This window comes from Phocoena sinus, chromosome 16 (genome assembly GCF_008692025.1).
Source record: "Phocoena sinus isolate mPhoSin1 chromosome 16, mPhoSin1.pri, whole genome shotgun sequence".
NCBI lineage: Eukaryota > Metazoa > Chordata > Mammalia > Artiodactyla > Phocoenidae > Phocoena > Phocoena sinus.
In genome coordinates this window covers 52,998,235-53,017,416 of record NC_045778.1, presented here as the reverse complement: position 1 = coordinate 53,017,416, position 19,182 = coordinate 52,998,235, and the positions used below count along the sequence as shown (strand labels likewise).

General features: G+C 44.8%; 2 protein-coding genes across 49 annotated transcripts in view; one reads left to right on the top strand and one right to left on the bottom strand.

Annotated features, from left to right (window-relative positions):
• Positions 1-19,182, top strand: part of SORBS1 (sorbin and SH3 domain containing 1) — a 242,855-nt gene that overhangs the window by 66,900 nt on the left and 156,773 nt on the right. For 6 of the 48 annotated variants that reach the window (XM_032607727.1, XM_032607686.1, XM_032607708.1 and 3 more), the window contains exon 2: positions 2,601-2,688. The exons of 39 other annotated variants lie outside the window; for them this stretch is intronic. The gene's annotated coding sequence lies outside the window, so the exon portion shown is untranslated. Of the gene's footprint in view, positions 1-2,600; positions 2,697-19,182 lie in introns of all 48 variants that reach the window. 3 more of the 48 variants (XM_032607710.1, XM_032607683.1, XM_032607682.1) reach the window with 1 other exon arrangement.
• On the bottom strand, positions 254-747 carry LOC116741382 (60S ribosomal protein L21-like). Its single transcript, XM_032607746.1, has one exon. It carries the CDS (start codon positions 725-727, stop codon positions 254-256), a length of 474 nt encoding a protein of 157 aa, XP_032463637.1. The 5' UTR covers positions 728-747.

Below are 19,182 nucleotides of genomic sequence, written 5' to 3'. Positions count from 1 at the left end.
CTGAGATGGAGGCAGGACCGTCCTGTGATGGCACAGGAAAGAAAATCTGTTTACTCTCGTCTTAGACATCATGGAAGTTCTGGAAATACTGGAAGGCTCAGTGTTTCTACCCCCATGTTTCTTGGGTCCTGCAGACTCTGGCACAGTATTGTTGCCCTGAGGATGTGAAAGGTGGGCATTGCCAGGCAGCAGGGCTGAATTGGTGGCTTTTTTTTTTTTTAACAGTTCAGGTCTTTTATTTTCTTTACACCTATCATGCCATGACTTCGTAGGGAATGGGTTCCAACAATTCAGGCTCCTTTTCATTGGTGCTCATGAAGTGTGCTTCTCTGGGTAGAGCAGGCTGGCACTTCAGCTGAACCCAAGTCCCTTTCTCTTTGGCTTCCTTCTTTTTCTGACCATTTTCCTTCACATGTTTCAGGAAGCTGTCTCGGCTCTTAGGGTGCTTAATATGCTCGATACGCACATTAATTCTCTTGGCAAGAATCTTGCCCTTGTTTACACCAACGCCAACAGCATGCTGGGTGACATCGTAGACTCTCCCATTTTTGCCATGGGGACACTTGTGGGGCATTCCTTTTTGAACAGTGCCCATTCCCTTGATAACTACAATATCACCTTTCTTGTAGATTTGCATGTATGAGGCCAAAGGAACAACTCCATGTTTTCTAAAAGGCCTAGAGAACATGTAGCGGGTGCCCGTCCTCTTTCCGTTTGTGTTGGTCATTTTGGCAAATTACTGGAAGATGGCGGTTCTGACACAAAGGCTTGGTGGCATTGTTGATATGGGCACTTGGCAAGATCAGCTTCCACGGGTGCACGTGTGGGGCTTGTGCATCAAGTCTCAGCAGATGTTGGGTCAGGTGGCATAAGGTGGGGGGTTTTAAGACCCATAAGGTGATACAAAATCTGGACAAGACTCAATCAGAGGGAGGGACTGTTCATATTTTTCGCTTTTACCCACACTGTCCCTGTCATTCCCTCCTTCCCTCGGTTCGCCCCCCGACTGCTCCACTCCCACCCCGCTTTAGGCTTTCCTCAGGCCTCTGTCCGTGCTGGGAAGCATCTCTTCACCTCAGCTGCACTAGGAGCCCCTGCTCAGGGCTCCCACAGCACCTGTGCTTACCCAGATCTTTATGTTTACCCGTTGTTTTAGAAGTCTTTGAGTGTCTAGATCTTTTACCCAGACAGAGCCACTTAGGGGCAAGGACTGGGTCTGTTCATCTTTGTGTATCCATCACCTCGTGCACTGCCTGGCATGTAATAGGGTTCAGTAAATATCTGCTGAGTGAATGAATCAATACATGCTTTGAGGGGACGATATAAATAACTCCCTCCACGACCTTATAGTTGAACGTTGTTCATTTATTACAGTGTTGGTACCCATACATAAGCTTATTGATAGCCTTGTATTCAAGATGCATATTAAAGGACATTTTTCTAGCATAAGGAGTGTTTCAGACAGTTTGGAACGTTAACTGAGCACTTTTGAAGTAGCGGATTTATGGTATTTGTGAGAACTATTTCTGTGCTTAAAGCAGTAACGTTTTATTGAAAATGTCACATTAGGAAACAAGCCCTTAGGGAACCTGATATAACTTACTCTTATATTCTTTGGCAAATGAAGGTATGGCAAGCATTTTAGTACAGAGTAGGTTGGATACTTCAACTGTAGTTCCTTGAATTGAGTATCTAGCTTGGAGGGAAACACACACATATGTGTGTGTGTGTATACACATAAAATTTGCTTTTTGCTTTGTAATATAAGATTACTGTGCAATGGGGCATAGCAATAGAGTCCTGGATTGGACCTAGGGTCTAAAGGCAGAGCGAATTCTAACTGTGGGGTGGGTAAGTTAGTTTTCTGCTTACGCTTGTATGAAATGGGAGTGCTGTTCTTGTTCAGGGGTTGCAGATGTCTACAGGAGTGAGGTTGCTATATGTGCTATACCATTTTGTTTTTCCTCTTAGACCTCAGCCCCTTTTTTGTGTTCCTACTTTCGTTAGAACCAGAGGTAGAAGGAAATATTTCTGTACCCCGAACAAAATAACGCAAGGACAATGATCGCCACAGCTTTCCTCTGTGACGATAGGGAGTGGTAGGGACTGTGGCGTATTGGAATAGCCAAGTCTGCCTGTGAAGGGCAGCTAAGTAGCAGCACCAGCTGATCATTTCCAGACATGAACATGGGCTATTTTGACAGATCCTCTTTTTTTTTAAAGAGAAGCCCGAAGTCTGGGTTTTTATGTGACATCTCTGATTTTTAAGTTTTGGCTCAAATTTCTAGGCATATCCTGCAGATTAATATAATATCTCTGTAGGCTAGATGTGACCCACTCGACATCCGTTATAAATGATCTCTAGAGCTTCTTTCTGTCCAAGATCCATTGATTCTAATGGGGACCATTTCAACCAGTGAACTGAAGATTCTGCTTCTTCTAGGCGAAGTCAGGGTAAGAAGGAAGCGGGGCTGGAAGATGAGGAGGGAGGCTCTGAGTCTAAAGAGGGTGCCTGGCAATTGGTATTTGGATGGCCTCCTTGGAGAGAGGCCACAGGATGCCCGATTCACAGCAGATGCCTTGTATGTTTGTCATTGCAGGAGTGGCATTTATTGGAAGAGTTTGTGAGACCTTCTCTCTGTCCACAGCTCCAGGACCAATGCGTCTTTCCAGCACCTTAAACCACTGGTGAATATGTATGTGTGTGTGTGTTTTTTTTTCCTGCTGCTGCGGTGAAGGGACATGTTTTCAGTGAACTGTAGAATGTGATTTTCGGAGAACCACACTGTCCTTTCTATTAGAGAGGGAAGGCCACTGGGATGGGCCTATAGGCATATCTGGGTTCTGGTACCTATTTCGCTGCTTATTGTGGGATCTTAGGTGCATTGTTTGGCTTCGCTGGGCCCCCAGACAGAGAAATGAATCCTGCCCTGCTGAAAGCTTATATGAGGATGCTTCCAAGGGAATAAAATGCTGAGCAAATACAGAGTAATCCTATTTGGCTCTGAGATGTAGAGCTGGGCAATTCTGTGCTAACAATGACATGTGAATACATAGGTTGGAAACATGGATTTTAAATACCGATTTTAGGTCCTCCAGAGTGGTTCTTCAAGATATTTGCATTTTCCTTCCTACCAGTCCAGCTACCATTTTTTTAGAAAGATAAATTAACTATGTTTCACAATTACCTTCATTTTTATTTGCGATCAGATGATTTCACAGTTAACAAATGTTCTTCCTTCCCCCCCCCCCCCGAAAGAAACTTAATTACTCATCATAGCAGGTAAACGTCTTGCATCTGTGGCAGTTGAAAGAGGCAAAAATATGTCCTTAAAATCAGTGTGTTCCAGTGCTGACAGCACTTTGAGGCGTGCTAGCTAGTTGATGGTGAAGGTCTCACGTGAGTACTGAGGGCAGGACACTGAGCCAGGGAGGCAGTATGACCCTTGCGTCTCGAGTCCAGCCACCCTTTGTTGAGAGAAGCTGGCTTGCTTGCTGCTGACTGCCTGGTCCGCTCCCCACGTGGACCAGGTGTTCTTACGACCCAGTGAGATGCTTACCCGTTGCATGGCCACCTGGGGAGCTTGCAGGGTGCCTTGGTGGGCAGAAAGGAAGGGCAGTTAGTCAGGCGCAGGGTTAGGGACCCAACTCAGGTATGGGAGGCTGACTGTCCCCATTGCTGTGCCTAAAGGGACACAGCGGACATTCTGGGTCCCTCAGTCAGAGACCCATCTGTTAGGAAAAACTCTGGGTGGGAGTCCTCAGGGAAGCAGATGGTCTCAGGCGGATGGGATGCTTCAGCCATTTGGTAAATATGTATGAATGCCTGCTCTGTGCCAAGGCACTGCTCTGGGCACTGGGGACCCGGTGGTCACAGACAGACTGGAGCTTAGATTCAAGTGGGGTGACAAGCAAGAATGTGACCTCCATGAGGGCAGGGATCTTTGCTTATTCACTGCTGTCTTCTCAGCTCCTAGAAGAGCACCTTGAACATAAACATGGTGAGTGCTTACTAAATACTGTTTTGTGAATGAAGGAAATAACTAAGTAGATAATATAATTTCAAGTGATAATAAGTGCTATAAAAAGAGTGAGGGGTTCTTTTTTTTTTTTTTTTGCGTTACGCGGGCCTCTCAATGCTGTGGCCTCTCCCGCCGCGGAGCACAGGCTCCGGACGCGCAGGCCCAGCGGCCATGGCTCACGGGCCCAGCCGCTCCGCGGCATGTGGGATCTTCCCGGACCAGGGCACGAACCCACGTCCCCTGCATCGGCAGGCTGACCCTCAACCACTGCGCCACCAGGGAAGCCCTGAGGGGTTCTTTTTGAAAGAGGTCTGAGAAGTTCTGTGTGTGTGAGGTGGGTGGGTAGAAATTTTGTGCAGAGATCTGGATGGAGTGCAGGAATCTAGGGGGAAGTGCTTAGCAGAGGGAACAGCAAGCAAAAAGAAAGGCCTTGGTGTAGGCTGAGCTTGGCGTGATAGAGGGACAGGAAGGCAGCCAGTTTGGCTGGCCTTGAATGGGGGCTTGTTATGGGGAGAGTGATATGAAATGAGATCAGTGGTAGGTGGGAGCCAGATCTTGTAGGTATGATAGGAGTTTAGATTTACTCCAAAACCCAGAGTGTGATTGGATACCTTTTGAGAAGTTTGAGTAGAATAGTATGATCTTCTTTGAGCTTTAAAATTATTTCTCTGGGTCCTGAATGGAGAATAATAGACTTTGGGGGCAAGAATAGAATCAGTGTGACCTGTAGGAGGCCCTTCCGGCCTAAGGCTAGAGATAAGGGCGTAGCTTGGATTGGCGTGGTGGTTATAAAATGATGTGAACTGGTCAAGCTCGGGGTCTATTTTGAAGGCAGAGCCTGCTGAGTTGGGTGTGTGGTTTGAGCAAAAATAAAAGCCAAGAATAAGCCCAGTGTTTTTGACTGGGTGAATATAATGACGCTGTTTACTGAGATGGGGACCAAAGAGGAAGGTTTGGGGAGGATCCTGAGAGTTCTGTTTGGGCATATGAAGTTTGAGATGCCCATTCGATTTTCTTAGATTTAGAGTTGGCTGGAGCTGGAAATGGTACCTTTGAGCATCATCAGCATGTAGATGGTATTTGAAGCTGTGAGACTGGATGCAATCACTCAGGGAGAGAAGGGAGGAATAGGTAGGATTTGGACATAGAAAAGAAAGGCAAAGAGTGGATTTTCCATATAAAGTCCCTACTAAGAAGTAAATGAAGACACATGCTAATGAATAAGGGATAATTTCATGTAATGTAAATATAAATTATTCAAGTGAGATGATATAACAGTAGTAATAAAGCCTCACCTTATGTTAAAAAAAAAAAAAAAGGAAATACTCTGACTCCCCCAAATCAGGAAAATTAGTTTTAGAATTGCATGATTTAAAATCTGGCCAGCTGAGTGAATTATAAACTGCATTTATGCATTTGGCACATGGCTGCCTTTGGCTGGCAAGCAGAAGGATCCACCATTCTTTGCCAATAATAGCCTGTAAGCTACTCTGTTCTTTATCTGCACTAGAACTTCTACAAGCCATTTTGATGAAGTTTAATTCACTGTTAATACATTACAGATTTTTTTCATTCTATGATCATATTCAAATGTTCATTAAGTGAAGGTTCACTGAGTGGAAAGCAATGCCCGAAAATCAGTAATTTTGCGGTGAAAGTTGTGATGTAATTTTATGAAAAGGCCACACAGTCACCGTGATTTGCAGGACCACAATTTAGGAAACATTTTGGATATCTTTGAAGTACGAAAGATAAACGTTACACGATAATAAAGCTGCAAAAATAGACCTGATGATGGTTGAAGTGATGGTTGTAGTAGATGTATGTGTTTCAGGACCACCCATACCCCTTAACCATCATCCACTGATATGAGAAAATCATATTTTGAACATACACATTTTCATCTCTGTGGGCTTCTGGCACAAAATACAGCTCTCCTGTATTAGTTTTGTCCAATTCCCAGAGAAATTGCCCCACTGAGCTTCCAGCATATTCTCACTGGGCTCTTTGATTTTTGCGTTTTCAGGTTACCTGGGAAGTCTCTTTAGTCTGGGTATCTCCAGCCCCCATAGACACTTTTATCCCCTTCCCACAGTTACCAACTCAACGCCTGCTGGGCTTCGGGGCCCACCATCTCTGACTACCCTGTGAGCCTCAGGTTAGCCTCCCCAAAGACTTTTGAATATCCTCAAGATTCTTTTCTTTGTAAACATTTCCACTTTTTCTCCAGGCTTGTGGTTTTTGTTTTGTTTTGTTTTGTTTTGTTTTTTTCTTCAGGCCTTTTGTGGAAATGACAAAAGAACGGGAAACCAGTGCAGCTGTTGAGGGCAGTGGGACAAGCAGCGGGACAAGCAGCATTCTAAAATGTGCTGTTTCAAGTTGCCTGGGCCACGGGCAGCCCCAGCTTGCTTTTCCATGTATCTCAAGACCCTTGTGTTTTGGTGAAAATATTCTCAGTGAGACTTCTGGAGCATCTAATCTCTGGAAAATGAGCACTGATTGTGTAGCATTCTATGTCTGAAACCATTAATTTATGGCAAAGTGAAGGTTTCAGTGGAATGTTCATGACGATTGACACCAACCCTAGTTTCCTTTGTCATCTTAGAGTGGAACCTAAATAAGATTAAAAAGAATGAAACTGACTGGCAGTCATAGTAGGGAGGATTTCTCCTGTTTCCTTTTTAGTAAGTGATTTCAGGAATGAGAAAATAAAAATTTGGTACCTTCCCATGCCCCTGGAGACTTAAGGGTGGTGGAGCTTTTTTTAATTTTTTTAATTTTTAATTTTTTATTTTTTTGCGGTACGCGGGCCTCTTACTGCTGTGGCCTCTCCCGTTGCGGAGCACAGGCTCCGGACGCGCAGGCTCCGCGGCCATGGCTCACGGGCCCAGCCGCTCCGCGGCCTGTGGGATCCTCCCGGACCGGGGCACGAACCCGTGTCCCCTGCATCGGCAGGCGGACTCTCAACCACTGCGGGTGGAGCTTTTTTTAAAAAAATTTTTTGAATTTTATTTAATTTTTTTGTACAGCAGGTTCTTATTAGTTATCCATTTTACACATATTAGTGTATATATGTCAATCCCAATCTCCCAATTCATCACAAGGGGTGGTGGGACTTTTTAAAAAATGGTAGAATCTGCCTTAAGTTAAAAAAAAAAAAAAAAAAAAAAAGGCCAGGTATGCAGAATAGTGCTTCATCGCTCCCGTGCATGTGGACCATCTCAGGAGGAGCTGCTGGAGATAAGTAACCTTGGGGGGAGGCAGGAGGGAGTGGTATAGGAAGAAAACTTAGTTTTCACTCTATACCATTTTGTCCTTCTAAAATTTTTTGTATCATGTTTATGTATTACCTTTAAAAAGGATAATAGTGCCCCTTCTAGGTGTAATAAATGATCTAGAAAAATTTTAAGTTCCTTCACTACTTGGTTTTATCGTTACTCTTGCTCGTAGTGTATGTCAACCAAGGTCACTGCCTGTTCAGTCTCCATTGTCTTTATTCTGAGCCTTCAGGTACATCAGCAACTTGGGACTAGGCTTTGGTAAGAAATTTTCCTTTACTTTTATAGGTTCTTCTGGCTGATCTAAGGATTAAATTGACATGAGACAGATTAACAGGAGAAAACCAAACAAAAGTGTAGCAACATGTATACATGGTAGAGAGCCAGGAAAACTGAGTAACTCCCCCAAGTGACCAACTCCGTTGCTTTCAATACCATCCTCAGCTAAAGATAAAAGAGGATGAAAAAAAAAAAAAAAGAGGATGAGCGTCAGTTATGGGAGGTGGCCAGGAAAAGCACTGTAAGCCAGGGTAAGGTTGTTATGTAGATCAGTCATCTTCTCCGTTGTTAAGGGTTTCTGGAGATCAGATCATCCTCCTCTTCCTGGTATAGCCATGGAGACACCCTTACAAATGAAGATTTCCCTGATAAATGTTTCTTCCAAAAGGGTAACTATGATTTGGTTTTCAGAATTTTTCCCATGTCTGCTATTTCTTAGAAACTGTAACCAGTTTAAAATAATATGTCAAAGAGACATGTTTTGGGTGGCAAATTCTGTTCTCCTACAGCCTCTTTAACTTGAGTTTCTCATTTTTGTGTGTTACGAAAATGTCAGGCCAATTTCATTCCCCCTTCCCTTCTTTCAAAAAGGATTTAAGGTTGTTTCTGGCCAACATTTTATTCAGCTGCTTTAGACAAATGTGGATTCAGATGAGGTGTAGTTGGCATGAGCTAAGCCACAAATTATGTCTGTTTCAACTGGCCATCTCCCTGCTGCCCTTTAGCGCAGTCTTGTTGCACTGTGGAGCAGGCCATGGGATTTGGAATCCGTTGTGGTTGATAGTTCCTAACCCCAGAGTTCAGTCAAATTAAAGTGATCATCCCTAATTCATTTTCCTTATCTTAAGAATCTCAGCTACTGTCAGAAAATGTTCAAAATGGAATTTGCATAAAGGGAAGGCTAGAATTCAATGTCTAGAACCAATGTGCTGGTCACCACACTGTTTGGAGTGTGTGCTGTTTGGGCGTCAGTTTCTACAGGGCTTATTGTCTAAAAGTATCTCCCTGGGCTGCCATATTTGTTTGTGTTACCAGAGGTTCTATAATGTTTCTTTCTGGCCAACATTTTTGTGTCCTACAAAGACATGACATCCGTTCCATGCAGCACCGACATTTCTCATTATTTGATGTTTCTCCAAGAGATTTACACATTTGATTTTATACTTTTAAAACAAACAGGAAGCACTATCACATTTGCCAGCCAACCATGTGTAAAAACAAGATACTTTCTCCTTCTCTATCTAGTCACTACAAATAGTGAGATACATTTTTTGCCCCCCTGCCCCCCAGTTTGGGGACGTAAATGTTAGACTGTGCTTGGGGATGCCACTAAAACAAGGCTATCAGCAATCATTCTGATTGCTCCACTAATTTAGGCTAGGCACCACCTGATTCGTACTTCACAACAGTGCCCCTTGTCCTGCAGTCTCCTTATCAACACAGAGGTGACTCACTTTGTTTTCCTCACTCAAAGAGATTTTCTCTGGTCTGCTGATTAAGGCAGTGATTAAATTAAAAAATGGTTCCTGCAGAGGTATGCTTGAAAAAAACGACTGCATTATTTATGCTTGAACTTTGCACAATTGAACTTTCACTATTATAATCAGGTGTTGGTTCTTAGACTTTTTGTGCAGGGGGGCGGGGGGCGGGTCAAGAAACCCTTTAAGGTGCATATGTACCTACATAATTTGCATAGATAATACTTTTACATTTTCAGGAGGTGACATTACCCTACCCGGTTATCATGCCTTCTAACTTAGTCACAGAAACCATTAGCATACCATTATAAAAGCAGCTGCGTCTGGATAGCTCTGGGTGGCATTTCTGATTAGACAAAATGTTTAGGGAAAATTGCTATGCCTAGGGCAGCCTAACTTCAATGCAATTTGCAACTTCTGGAATTGTCCCATCATAGACTCAAAAGCTGGACATACTCTTATATGAATTGCTATTGTTTTAATAAAAAAGGAAGTAGAGGTACCTTTACCCTTCTTGCTTTCTAACAGCTAATTTCAACTTTTTTTCTCAAATTTATGTATTCCTCCATCCTCCTTCCTCTTGGGCAAGAGAAAAGTTATTATAGGGGAATATAGGTTTAAAAAAGAGTATATAGAGATCCACCTTTATTTTCCAATAAATTAGTGTTTCTAGATGAATTTGCTCCCTGAATTAATCATGTTTATATAGGATTTTGTCCTTCAAACTAGCTGCCCATAAAACACCAGTGTTTTAAAAGTTTTTGAAGTAAGTGGCCAGAATTTTCAAAGTCGGGAAGTTTCACGTGATTTGATTTCTAGCTGCTCTTGAGAATTAGAATATCTAGCAGTGTTGGGCCATATTCTTGCATGGAATAGCGTGGCCTGGAGTGGAACAGCCCTGAATCCCATCGTGTGGGAGTATATGAGTACCAATTTGCTGCAGTTCCACACCATCATTTGTTATCTGGTTGGCCTTCTCGGCCTATTGGTTTTGTAACCCCTGGCTTTCACTGTCAGTTTAAAATCTTATCCTGACAAATCAAGGGATCTTGAGGTTCAGCAAAACATCATTTTTGTATCCTCCCCCCTTTTTAAAAAATAAATTCATTTATTTATTTTTGGCTGCGTTCGGTGTTTGTTGCTGCGCGCGGGCTTTCTCTAGCTGTGGCAAGCTGTGGCTACTCTTTGTTGCAGTGCACGGGCTTCTCATTGCAGTGGCTTCTTGTTGTGGCGCACGGGCTTAGTTGCTCCACGGCATGTGGGATCTTCCCAGACCAGGGCTCGTACCCGTGTCCCCCGCATTGGCAGGCAGATTCTTAACCACTGTGCCACCTGGGAGGCCCATTGGTATCCCCCTTTTAAAATAAAGGAAACTGCATTTAAAATGATAGAAAAACAGTTGGCTGTGGAGTGAAACAATTTTTTTTTTTCCTTAAAGAGATTTGTGCATTTTTAAGCAAGAGGGGAAGGAAAGAAAGCAATAATGTAATTTGTTTAGTATTCTTTACAGTTATCATATCATTATATTAGTTTTGAAACATATCGTGTACTCTGTATAATGTGGTTTGCTCATAAAATTATCATGTTGGAAACATTTATACAAATCTACTAATCACATTTGCTCTTAAATTGTTCCAGTTTTTTTTTCTTCTTCTTCTTCTTTCAAACAGAACTGAACTACTGAACTTGAAGGAGCTTGAACATTTCTTAATCTCCCTTTTTACAGTAAGCAGACAAAAATATAAAGCAGAATTATTAGTTTTCTTGGGCCCTGGTACCTTCCAAAGTATTCAGTAGATTATAGGCAAGGAGCTTCATACAAACAGAAGCCAACAAACCATCCTCAAACTTTAATAACTGTGTGAATTTAATCTAAATCATTCCCCTTTTACGAGCTACTGTGATCAGTTTGATTCTAATAACACCCTTTTCCTCCTAAAATCATTCTTGTAAACTTCCGAAAACTAAACGCTAGCCAGAATGGAGACAGCCTCTTGATCCTTTTTCATTTTTAGCTGCTTGGCTTTAGGGTGAAAGATCATCAGAGACTCTTGGTTTGCTGGACTGACTAAAGAGGAGACGGGAGCTCTCACTCTGGCCACCTGCTGGGCCCTGAATTGCCACCTACCCTAGGACAACCCACCCTCCCTGGGCTTCGTTTGTTTCTTATGTAGAATGAGATCATGTTTGGGTTTCACTCAAACTCTTAACAGTCAAGAATTCTGTTCTGTCACATGCTCTGCCCACTCAGAGTTGTGCATGAGTTCCGGGAAACTTTGGGGTACCAACTACGACTACGTAACCAGTTCTGTGGGGCTGGAAGAGCAGCATCTCAATGGGAAACTGCTAGGTGGCATTTCGGGGGGGCTCCAACGAGCTCTGATTCTTTATGACTCAACGCAGAAAGAATTCAGCCAGAGGCAGAGTGGTAGATAAGAAGTGATTTATTAGAATAGGATGCTTGTGAGGTTTACAAGCTGGTGGACAAGAGGATTCCATGCCCCAAGAACTTAGTGGGCTACAGTTTTATAATCAAAGGAAAAGTGGGGAGGGGGAAATGACCACCTTCTTCCTCATTCTTCAGTAGACGTCACGCTTCCATTATCAGCTCCTCCTGCAGGTTGGGCAGGGGAGTTTTCTTGTCTCTACATGGTCAAGCTCGGACTGTCATGGCACTATGGAAAAATTATTTCAGGTCTCAGTACAATGAGGGTCTTTCACTTTGAAATGTCACCTTCCATAAATTATTGTTTTTTATGTGTGCAGCCAACATGTCCTAGGGGTCATTAACTTACTGAGCTCACTGGGCAGGATGTGGCTCTCTTGCCACCATTGTTTTATTGTTTGGGGGCATGTCTTGTGCTTCAGTTGCATGGTTTTATTGCTAAGCAAGCCTGCTTTCTTGAGTGATCATTAACTTGGGTCTCCCGTGTTTTTTTCTACTTACAATCCCCTAGTGGGATTAACTGGTTTTTTAAAAAATATTTTGTGGCAAGTGGGATCTTTTTTTTTTTTTTAATTATTTTTGGCTGCGTTGGGTCTTCGCTGCTGTGCGTGGGCTTTCGCTAGTTGCAGTGAGCGGGGGCTACTCTTCATTGTGGTGCTCAGGCTTCTCACAGCGGTGGCTTCTCTTGTTGCGGAGCACAGGCTCTAGGCGCGCGGGCTTCAGTAGTTGTGGCTCACGGGCTCTAGAGCGCAGGCTCAGTAGTTGTGGTGCACGGGCTTAGTTGCTCCGCGGCATGTGGGATCTTCCCGGACCAGGGCTTGAACCCGTGTCCCCTGCACTGGCAGGTGGATTCTTAACCACTGCACCACCAGGGAAGTCCTGGCAAGTGGGATCTTTGTTGTGGAATGTGGGATCTTTTAGTTGCAGCATGCATGTGGAATCTAGTTCCCTGATCAGGGATAGCACCGGGCCCCCTGCATTGGAGTCTTAACCACTGGACTACTAGGGAAGTTCCGGGATTAACTATTTAATCACCTACTTTGTCCCTTTACTCTGTCCCTATCAAATGGAGGAGGGTTTCTAATGCCATTTCTTCCTTATAGTTACCTGGAATAAACATGAGAGAACTAAGTGTAAGGAGTTGTGTACTCAGGAGCTCATGGCGTTGCCCTGACCTTGCAGCACTGGGGGAAAGCTCTCTAGCTCTGTTTAGTAGATGGTGTGGAGGTGATCTGGGCAGAAGTATTTATCTTCCTGGCATTCTGTAGCATACTTCCGTTGCTCGGTACTCCCAGTCTATAAGCTGGCCCCTGTTCACTGGTCAGACTACCCGACGCTCGAATTTATCAATCTTAGGCGATACTTTCCTTTATTTCTTGGTATCAGGTCCAACACCAGTTGCAGACCGTCTCTTGTCCATTATGAGTCAAAATTGTTGACCAGAGCAAAAAATAAATAAATGGCAGGCAGAGAAGTGCTGGCAGAGCAAACAATACACATTGTAGAACATGTCACCACGGGGCGGTGCCCTGGGTGTTTTGCTTGGGGCTGTGTCGTCTGAGACTGTGTTGTGCTGCTCTCCCTTGGCTGAGAACTTATACTGGCACTGAGAGCATGGAAAAATAAATAACTACACACACAGTGCAGTATAACATACATGCAATATATGGAACCTATTGAGTATGCATTTTATATTATATATTGTGTTTTGGGGAAATTTATTTCAGAAATAAAAGGCACTAAGATGTTTCAGTGCTGCTTAGGTTGGCATTAAATGGACTGTGTGTAGAGGAACAAAGCAGGGACCAGAGACTAGGCTCGTGAAGGCCTTGCCATTGTGTTATAGAAAAGGTGTTTTTGGCAGAATCCTAGGCTGCATTCTTGGTTCACGTGCCTGAAGATACTATGTATTTGCAGCTCAGAATCAAAATCTGTTTACTTGTTTCTTCAAAAAACAGTTATGGAGTACCTAAGAGTATTTGCGTAATGCCTTTTGGTGTGCAGGGTACATACATTCACCTCATCCCACTGAAGTGTGCTGTTTCAGAGCCCAGTCAGATGCATGGGCAACAGCCTGTATGGGTGGATGACTGGTTTCTGTTTCTTTTTAATTTCTTTTGTACTCATGAGCAGAGATCCCCACAGCTTGGCCTGGGCTGTGTAGGAAGGAGCTTGGGACAGGTGGCCAGAAGGATTGCTACAGGAGCAGTGCTTGGACAGGCATTCCCAGGAACGGGGGAGGTGGGGGTCATCTACTGAGCATGAGCGGGGTAGGTGGGATGCAGCCGTGGCTCTGCGGAAGATGGAAACTATTTGGAACAGCTGTCATGGGTTGGGCACTAGGGGCCAAGCAGGAGTTGAAAGCAAGGCCTGCTGAGTGACTGCGAAGAAGCCTGTGTGTAAAACAGGTGTGGTTTGGCCATGTGACTCAGGGAAATGGAACTGCTGGGGGGCAGGGGTTGGGTGATTGCTTGATGGCTGACCCGGTGTTGGCCTAGGGAGATGTTAGGGTGAACAGCAGGGGACTGGGGGGAGCCTGGGGCTGCTGACAAGAGCTCTTCTTAGTATGGCTTATAAGGCCCGTTATCTCTGAACTCCTCCCATCGTGTGTGCCCTATTGGGCCATTCCTGTGTGCTTCTGTACATATTATTCCTTCTGCCCTTTCCTATGGCCTAATGACCTCCTACTTCAGGTGCTGGCCTGGGCATCACTTCTGGGAAGCTGTTCCTGATTGCCCTCTTCCTCTGCTGGGTCAGCTGACCCTTCACCCTGTCCACACATCTCTCCCTCTGTACTGCAGGAGCTTGTTTACAGGCTGCTGGCATAACGTGGGTTGGAAGGTTCCTTGAGTGCAAACTGTTCTAGTACCCAGCAGAGCACCTGACATACAGAAGGTGTTCAATAGAAGGGGGCGTGACTGCTTTGCTACAGCATTTAGTAGTGTAACAGAATGTTGTAACTGGAAGAAAACTGAGGGCAGCTAGTCCAACTCATTCATTTTACTTTATTATATATATATTCTTTTCCATTATGGTTTATCATAGGATATCGAATATAGTTCCCTGTGCTATACAGTAGGACCTTGCTATTTTTTCATCCTGTATATACCAGTTTGCATCTGCTAATCCCAGACTCCCAATCCTTCCCTCCCCCTTGGCAACCACAAGTCTGTTCTCTCTGTCTGTGAGTCTGTTTCTGTTTTGTAGATATGTTCATTTGTGTCATATTTTAGATTCCACATATAAGTGATATCATATATTTGTCTTTCTCTTTCTGACTTACTTCACTTAGTATGATAATCTCTATATCCATTCATATTGCTACAAATGGCATTATTTCATTCTTTTTTGTGGCTGAGTAATATTTCTTTGTATATATATACCATATCTTCTCTTTTTTTAAACATCTTTATTGGAGTATAATTGCTTTACAATGTTGTGTTTCTGCTGTATAACAAAGTGAATCAGCTATGTGCATACATATATCCCCACATCCCTTCCCTCATGCATCTCCCTCCCACCCTTACCATATCTTCTTTATCCACTTATGTGCTGACGGACATTTAGGTTATTTCCATGTCTTGGCTCTTGTAAATCAAATTCTTCATTTTATAGTTCACAGAGAACTAAAACTCAGAGAGGTTGAGTGGCTGACCTGATGTCACACAGCTTTGCTCAGGGCAGAGCCAGGACTCAGAGTTGCCTCCTCTGACTCCAAATGCCACGTTCTTTTCACTCTACCACAGCAACCTCCAAATTGTCTGTGGATGACTTTTAAGTGTGTGAAGGTCGCGAGCCTCTGCCTCTGCTTAGCGCCTGGGTATAGCCTCCTGTCACTATTCATAGCGGTCTGTTATCTCATTTTTCTTGTCGAGAGGAAGGCTGCGTCCTGACAGCGCTTTTCCTCTGCTTGGTGCCAGGTTTACAGCGGCTCTTACCTCACTGCTTCCCCTTCCCTTTCCGGGTTTGTCCTAGTTTACCTTTGGGGGTGAGCACCAGCAACTGTTTCTAAGTAAACAGAGGGATTGCAGATTCAGGGCTTGTGGTTTCAAACACTCAGTGCTTTTGCTTTAGCCTGTCCTCTTCTGGCTGCTGTCACTCCTGCTCCTGTCTTCAGATTGAGCTGCCTTAACATGTTAAAGACTGCTAGTGCCTGGTGGAAGTTTCCTTCTTGGAGCGCGCAGAACTGAGAGAGCACTGGAAAAGGGGAGCCATGGGGGAAGAGAAAGTGGACACTTACCTGCACCATTGTGTATCAGTTGGAAAAAAAAATAACCTCTTGGTTTTCAGACCCATCCCTGGAGTATGGGATACTAGGTGGAGTGTCTAGAAATGCTTGTTTATATATTTTCCATCTCCAGAATGTGTCTCTGAGCTTTTGGACAGTATCTGAGATTTAGAATGTTCTGTTTAGGGTTAAAGTCTCAGCGTGACAGAGGGTGGAGTGTGGCTGGTCCCCTTACTGCCTGTTCGTGGATGATGCAGTTTTGTGAGGTTGGTTCCAGTTCATTGCGGATCGTCTGAACTCTCTACCCATCACCTTTGGTCCAGAGTACCTCGGGGTCAGTTTCAGGAATGAAAGGTCCACTCATTGAGCACAGGGGATAAGGGGTGACTGGTTTGAACCTTTTGGTTCCTCTGGGAACTAACCAAATAGTACATGATGAAAAAAATGCTCATTTTGGAAAAAGTACTTTGAAGACCAGGGTCTTCAAATTCTTCATGACTTTAGGGAATTCAGCAGCACTGCTTCCCTTAAGCACTTCCCCCTCCCCCGCTTTTAAAAGTAAGAACTAGGGCTTCCCTGGTGGCGCAGTGGTTGAGAGTCCGCCTGCCGATGCAGGGGACACGGGTTCATGCCCCGGTCCAGGAAGGTCCCACATGCCACGGAGCGGCTGGACCCGTGAGCCATGGCCGCTGAGCCTGTGCATCCGGAGCCTGTGCTCCGCAACGGGAGAGGCCATGGCAGTGAGAAGCCCGCATACCGCAAAAAAAAAAAAAAAAAAAAAAGTAAGAACTAGATGATGTCTCCTTTAGCTCAGAAATCCTGTGGCTTCGGATGAGCCCAGTGTCTTTGGTCTTAGGGGTTTCTGAAGCCACTTCGGACCTTCTTGGCTCCCAGCCACTTGGGAGCCTGTTTCTGATTCTCTGTGGGTTGGTCTTGAGTTCCAGGTATTGAACTGAAAGTACATCAGCCAAGGGTTTGGACTGCGTCAGAAGTATTTTGATTTGCTGTATTCTCTGCTTGGCATGTACTCATTTCCTTCAGGGACGTCCCCTTCCTTGGAATAAATAACTCCCAAGATGCTTGTCTCACTGAACTAAGAAGGCATTCCAGCCAGGCGTTTCCATTCAGGGATCTTGGCTTGTCAGCCACAGGTCACTGGGTGAAAAGGATGTCACCCCATTTGAAACGCTCCTGACACCCACTCCTTCCTGACCCACTCCCGCCAGCAGTGGTCCTCATCCTGGCCAGTTTTGAGAGTGACCAGCTTGAGACAGAACCAGCTTTGACAACAGCAGGTGTGGACCAGATACTACTGTCCTTTGTTCAGCATCAACGCGTTCCCTGCTCCTGTGGCCCAGACATGCAAATAGACCATTCTGAGACCAGGAGCGCATTTTGCAGCCATTTAAAGAACTTTCCAGGGCTTTCCTGGCTCCAGTCCTCCCCACCCTTTTGGACGACAGGAGTTTTTCCTCCAAGCTCAGATAACCTCTGCCTTCCCTGTGTGCCCTTCTGAGAACTTTGCTTCTCGCCGTCATGTTCTCTCAAATTTTAAGTTGTGACCGGCTCCCTGAGCTGCCTGGCATAATCATACAGGGCTGAGTCAGTGACCCAGGATTCAGCCATGCTGACACCCAGAACTTTGATTCCCACCCTGACTCCCCAAGAGAGCAGCTCTTCAGAACTCCCACCCAGGGCTGGTCTGGTCTGGGCTGGGTCTACTGATCCCTCTGCCAGGGTTGAATTCTCAAGGAGCATCTGGGCCTCTCCCTGAGCTGAGGCACAAGACCAAGGCTACCCAGCCCCTGGGTCAGAACCAAAGGAAGGGAACGGGCCAGCAAAGAGAACGGGCTGCCTGAGCTTGGAGCAGGACATTTGGGGAAGGGAATAGAAGGGGAGGTTGGAAAGTTTGCTTGCAATAGCTTTGAGGATTCTAATCCAGGGGGACTCAGGCAGTGGGGTGTTTCACTTTTCTGGAACTGGGTATTGGGAAAGCGCCCTCTGAGGTGCCTATCCTATTTTGGGATGAGTAAGTCAAGGAGCAGCTCTACCCTGGCGCCTGGAAGTGCCTCCCGTTTCCTCATTTTAGACTTATCATTCCTATAAAGAAAAGCACCTTAACTCCGTTATTACAGATTCAGGCCGGATTGAAATTTATCTCTCTACTATCTACATAAAAGGATATACAGAGAAAAATCTCAGTGAGGGTTGTTGATTTAGGGGAAAGCCCTTTAAAGGGCCCATTTTAGGCATGTACATTTGCATACAAACAATGAAAGTGCTAGTTAAAATGATTCTCACATAGTCGTTTTGCTGTGTGGGAACTGCTGCTTGGCGACACTCGTGGCGTAGAAGTGAGTGAACTTGGAAATAATAAAATATTGCTCCTTCCATCCATCTAACCAACAACCTAGTGAGCACCTTCTATTTGCAAGCACCTGTGCTGGAACCAGGGTGGGCGGGGGTGGAAAGCCAACCTAATATTTACCCTCCAGGGTGACGTGAGGCTACTGGGAAAGTCCAGCAAGGACCGGGATGAGTTGGTCACCCTGCTTCAGGAGTTGAAAGCTTAGTAGGAATTAACAAAGTACCCACAATGTTCTACCTGTTAGATAGGCCACACCTGTTCATTTTTAAAGCTGTCAGCATTCTGCCCTGTAGGGCTTTTTCCCCTCTAGCTTGAGTACTCTAATTCCCTTTTGAAACTGTATCCCAACATTTAATATTCCTGTGGTCATCTTCACCCTCAGTGGCATCAGCTATCACCGGACACCTGCTGTGGACGGGGCTCTGAACTCGGTGACTGTGGGTGGTGCTGGTGTAGTATGGAGGTGATTCGAAAGCCTTTCAGCTCCTGAGGAAACATGACCACCACCTCCTTACCTTTTTTTAAAAAGCGTGTTAGAGCACAGTAGTTGCAGAGTAAATACTTGTGGATTGAAGTTTAGTAACTGTGTTTTAAGAATGCAGGGTCCAGGGAATTCCCTGGTGATCCAGTGGTTAAGGCTCTGTGCTTCCACTATAGGGGGCATGGGTTCGATCCCTGGTCAGGGATCTAAGATCCCTCATGCCACGCGGCCACAAAAGCCAAAAGAGTGCAGTGTGCGGAGTGGCACAGACCCCATTTCAAATCCTGGCTCCCTGCCATGTGCTTGCTTTATGATCTCGGCTTGCTTATGACTGAACCTCTGAGCCTCATTTTCCTTATTTGTGGAATTGGGATTAAGTGAAGGTATTCATAGTAATTATGATGATAGGCTGTATAGTATAGTGTATATAGTAGCACATACTCTGGAGTCAGACTGCCAGGGTTCAAATCCCACCTCCTGGTTGTGTAACCTTGAGCACATTACTGAGCATCTCTCATCCTTAGTTTTCTTATCCATAAAACAGGGATAATAATAGTACCTGTGTCGGCAGGTTATTGAAAGTAAGAATTGTCCAGCACCTT

Bases quoted from the DNA above. Each gene is read 5' to 3' on its own strand.
- LOC116741382 (XM_032607746.1), bottom strand. From the start codon at position 727: ATGACCAACACAAACGGAAAGAGGACGGGCACCCGCTACATGTTCTCT.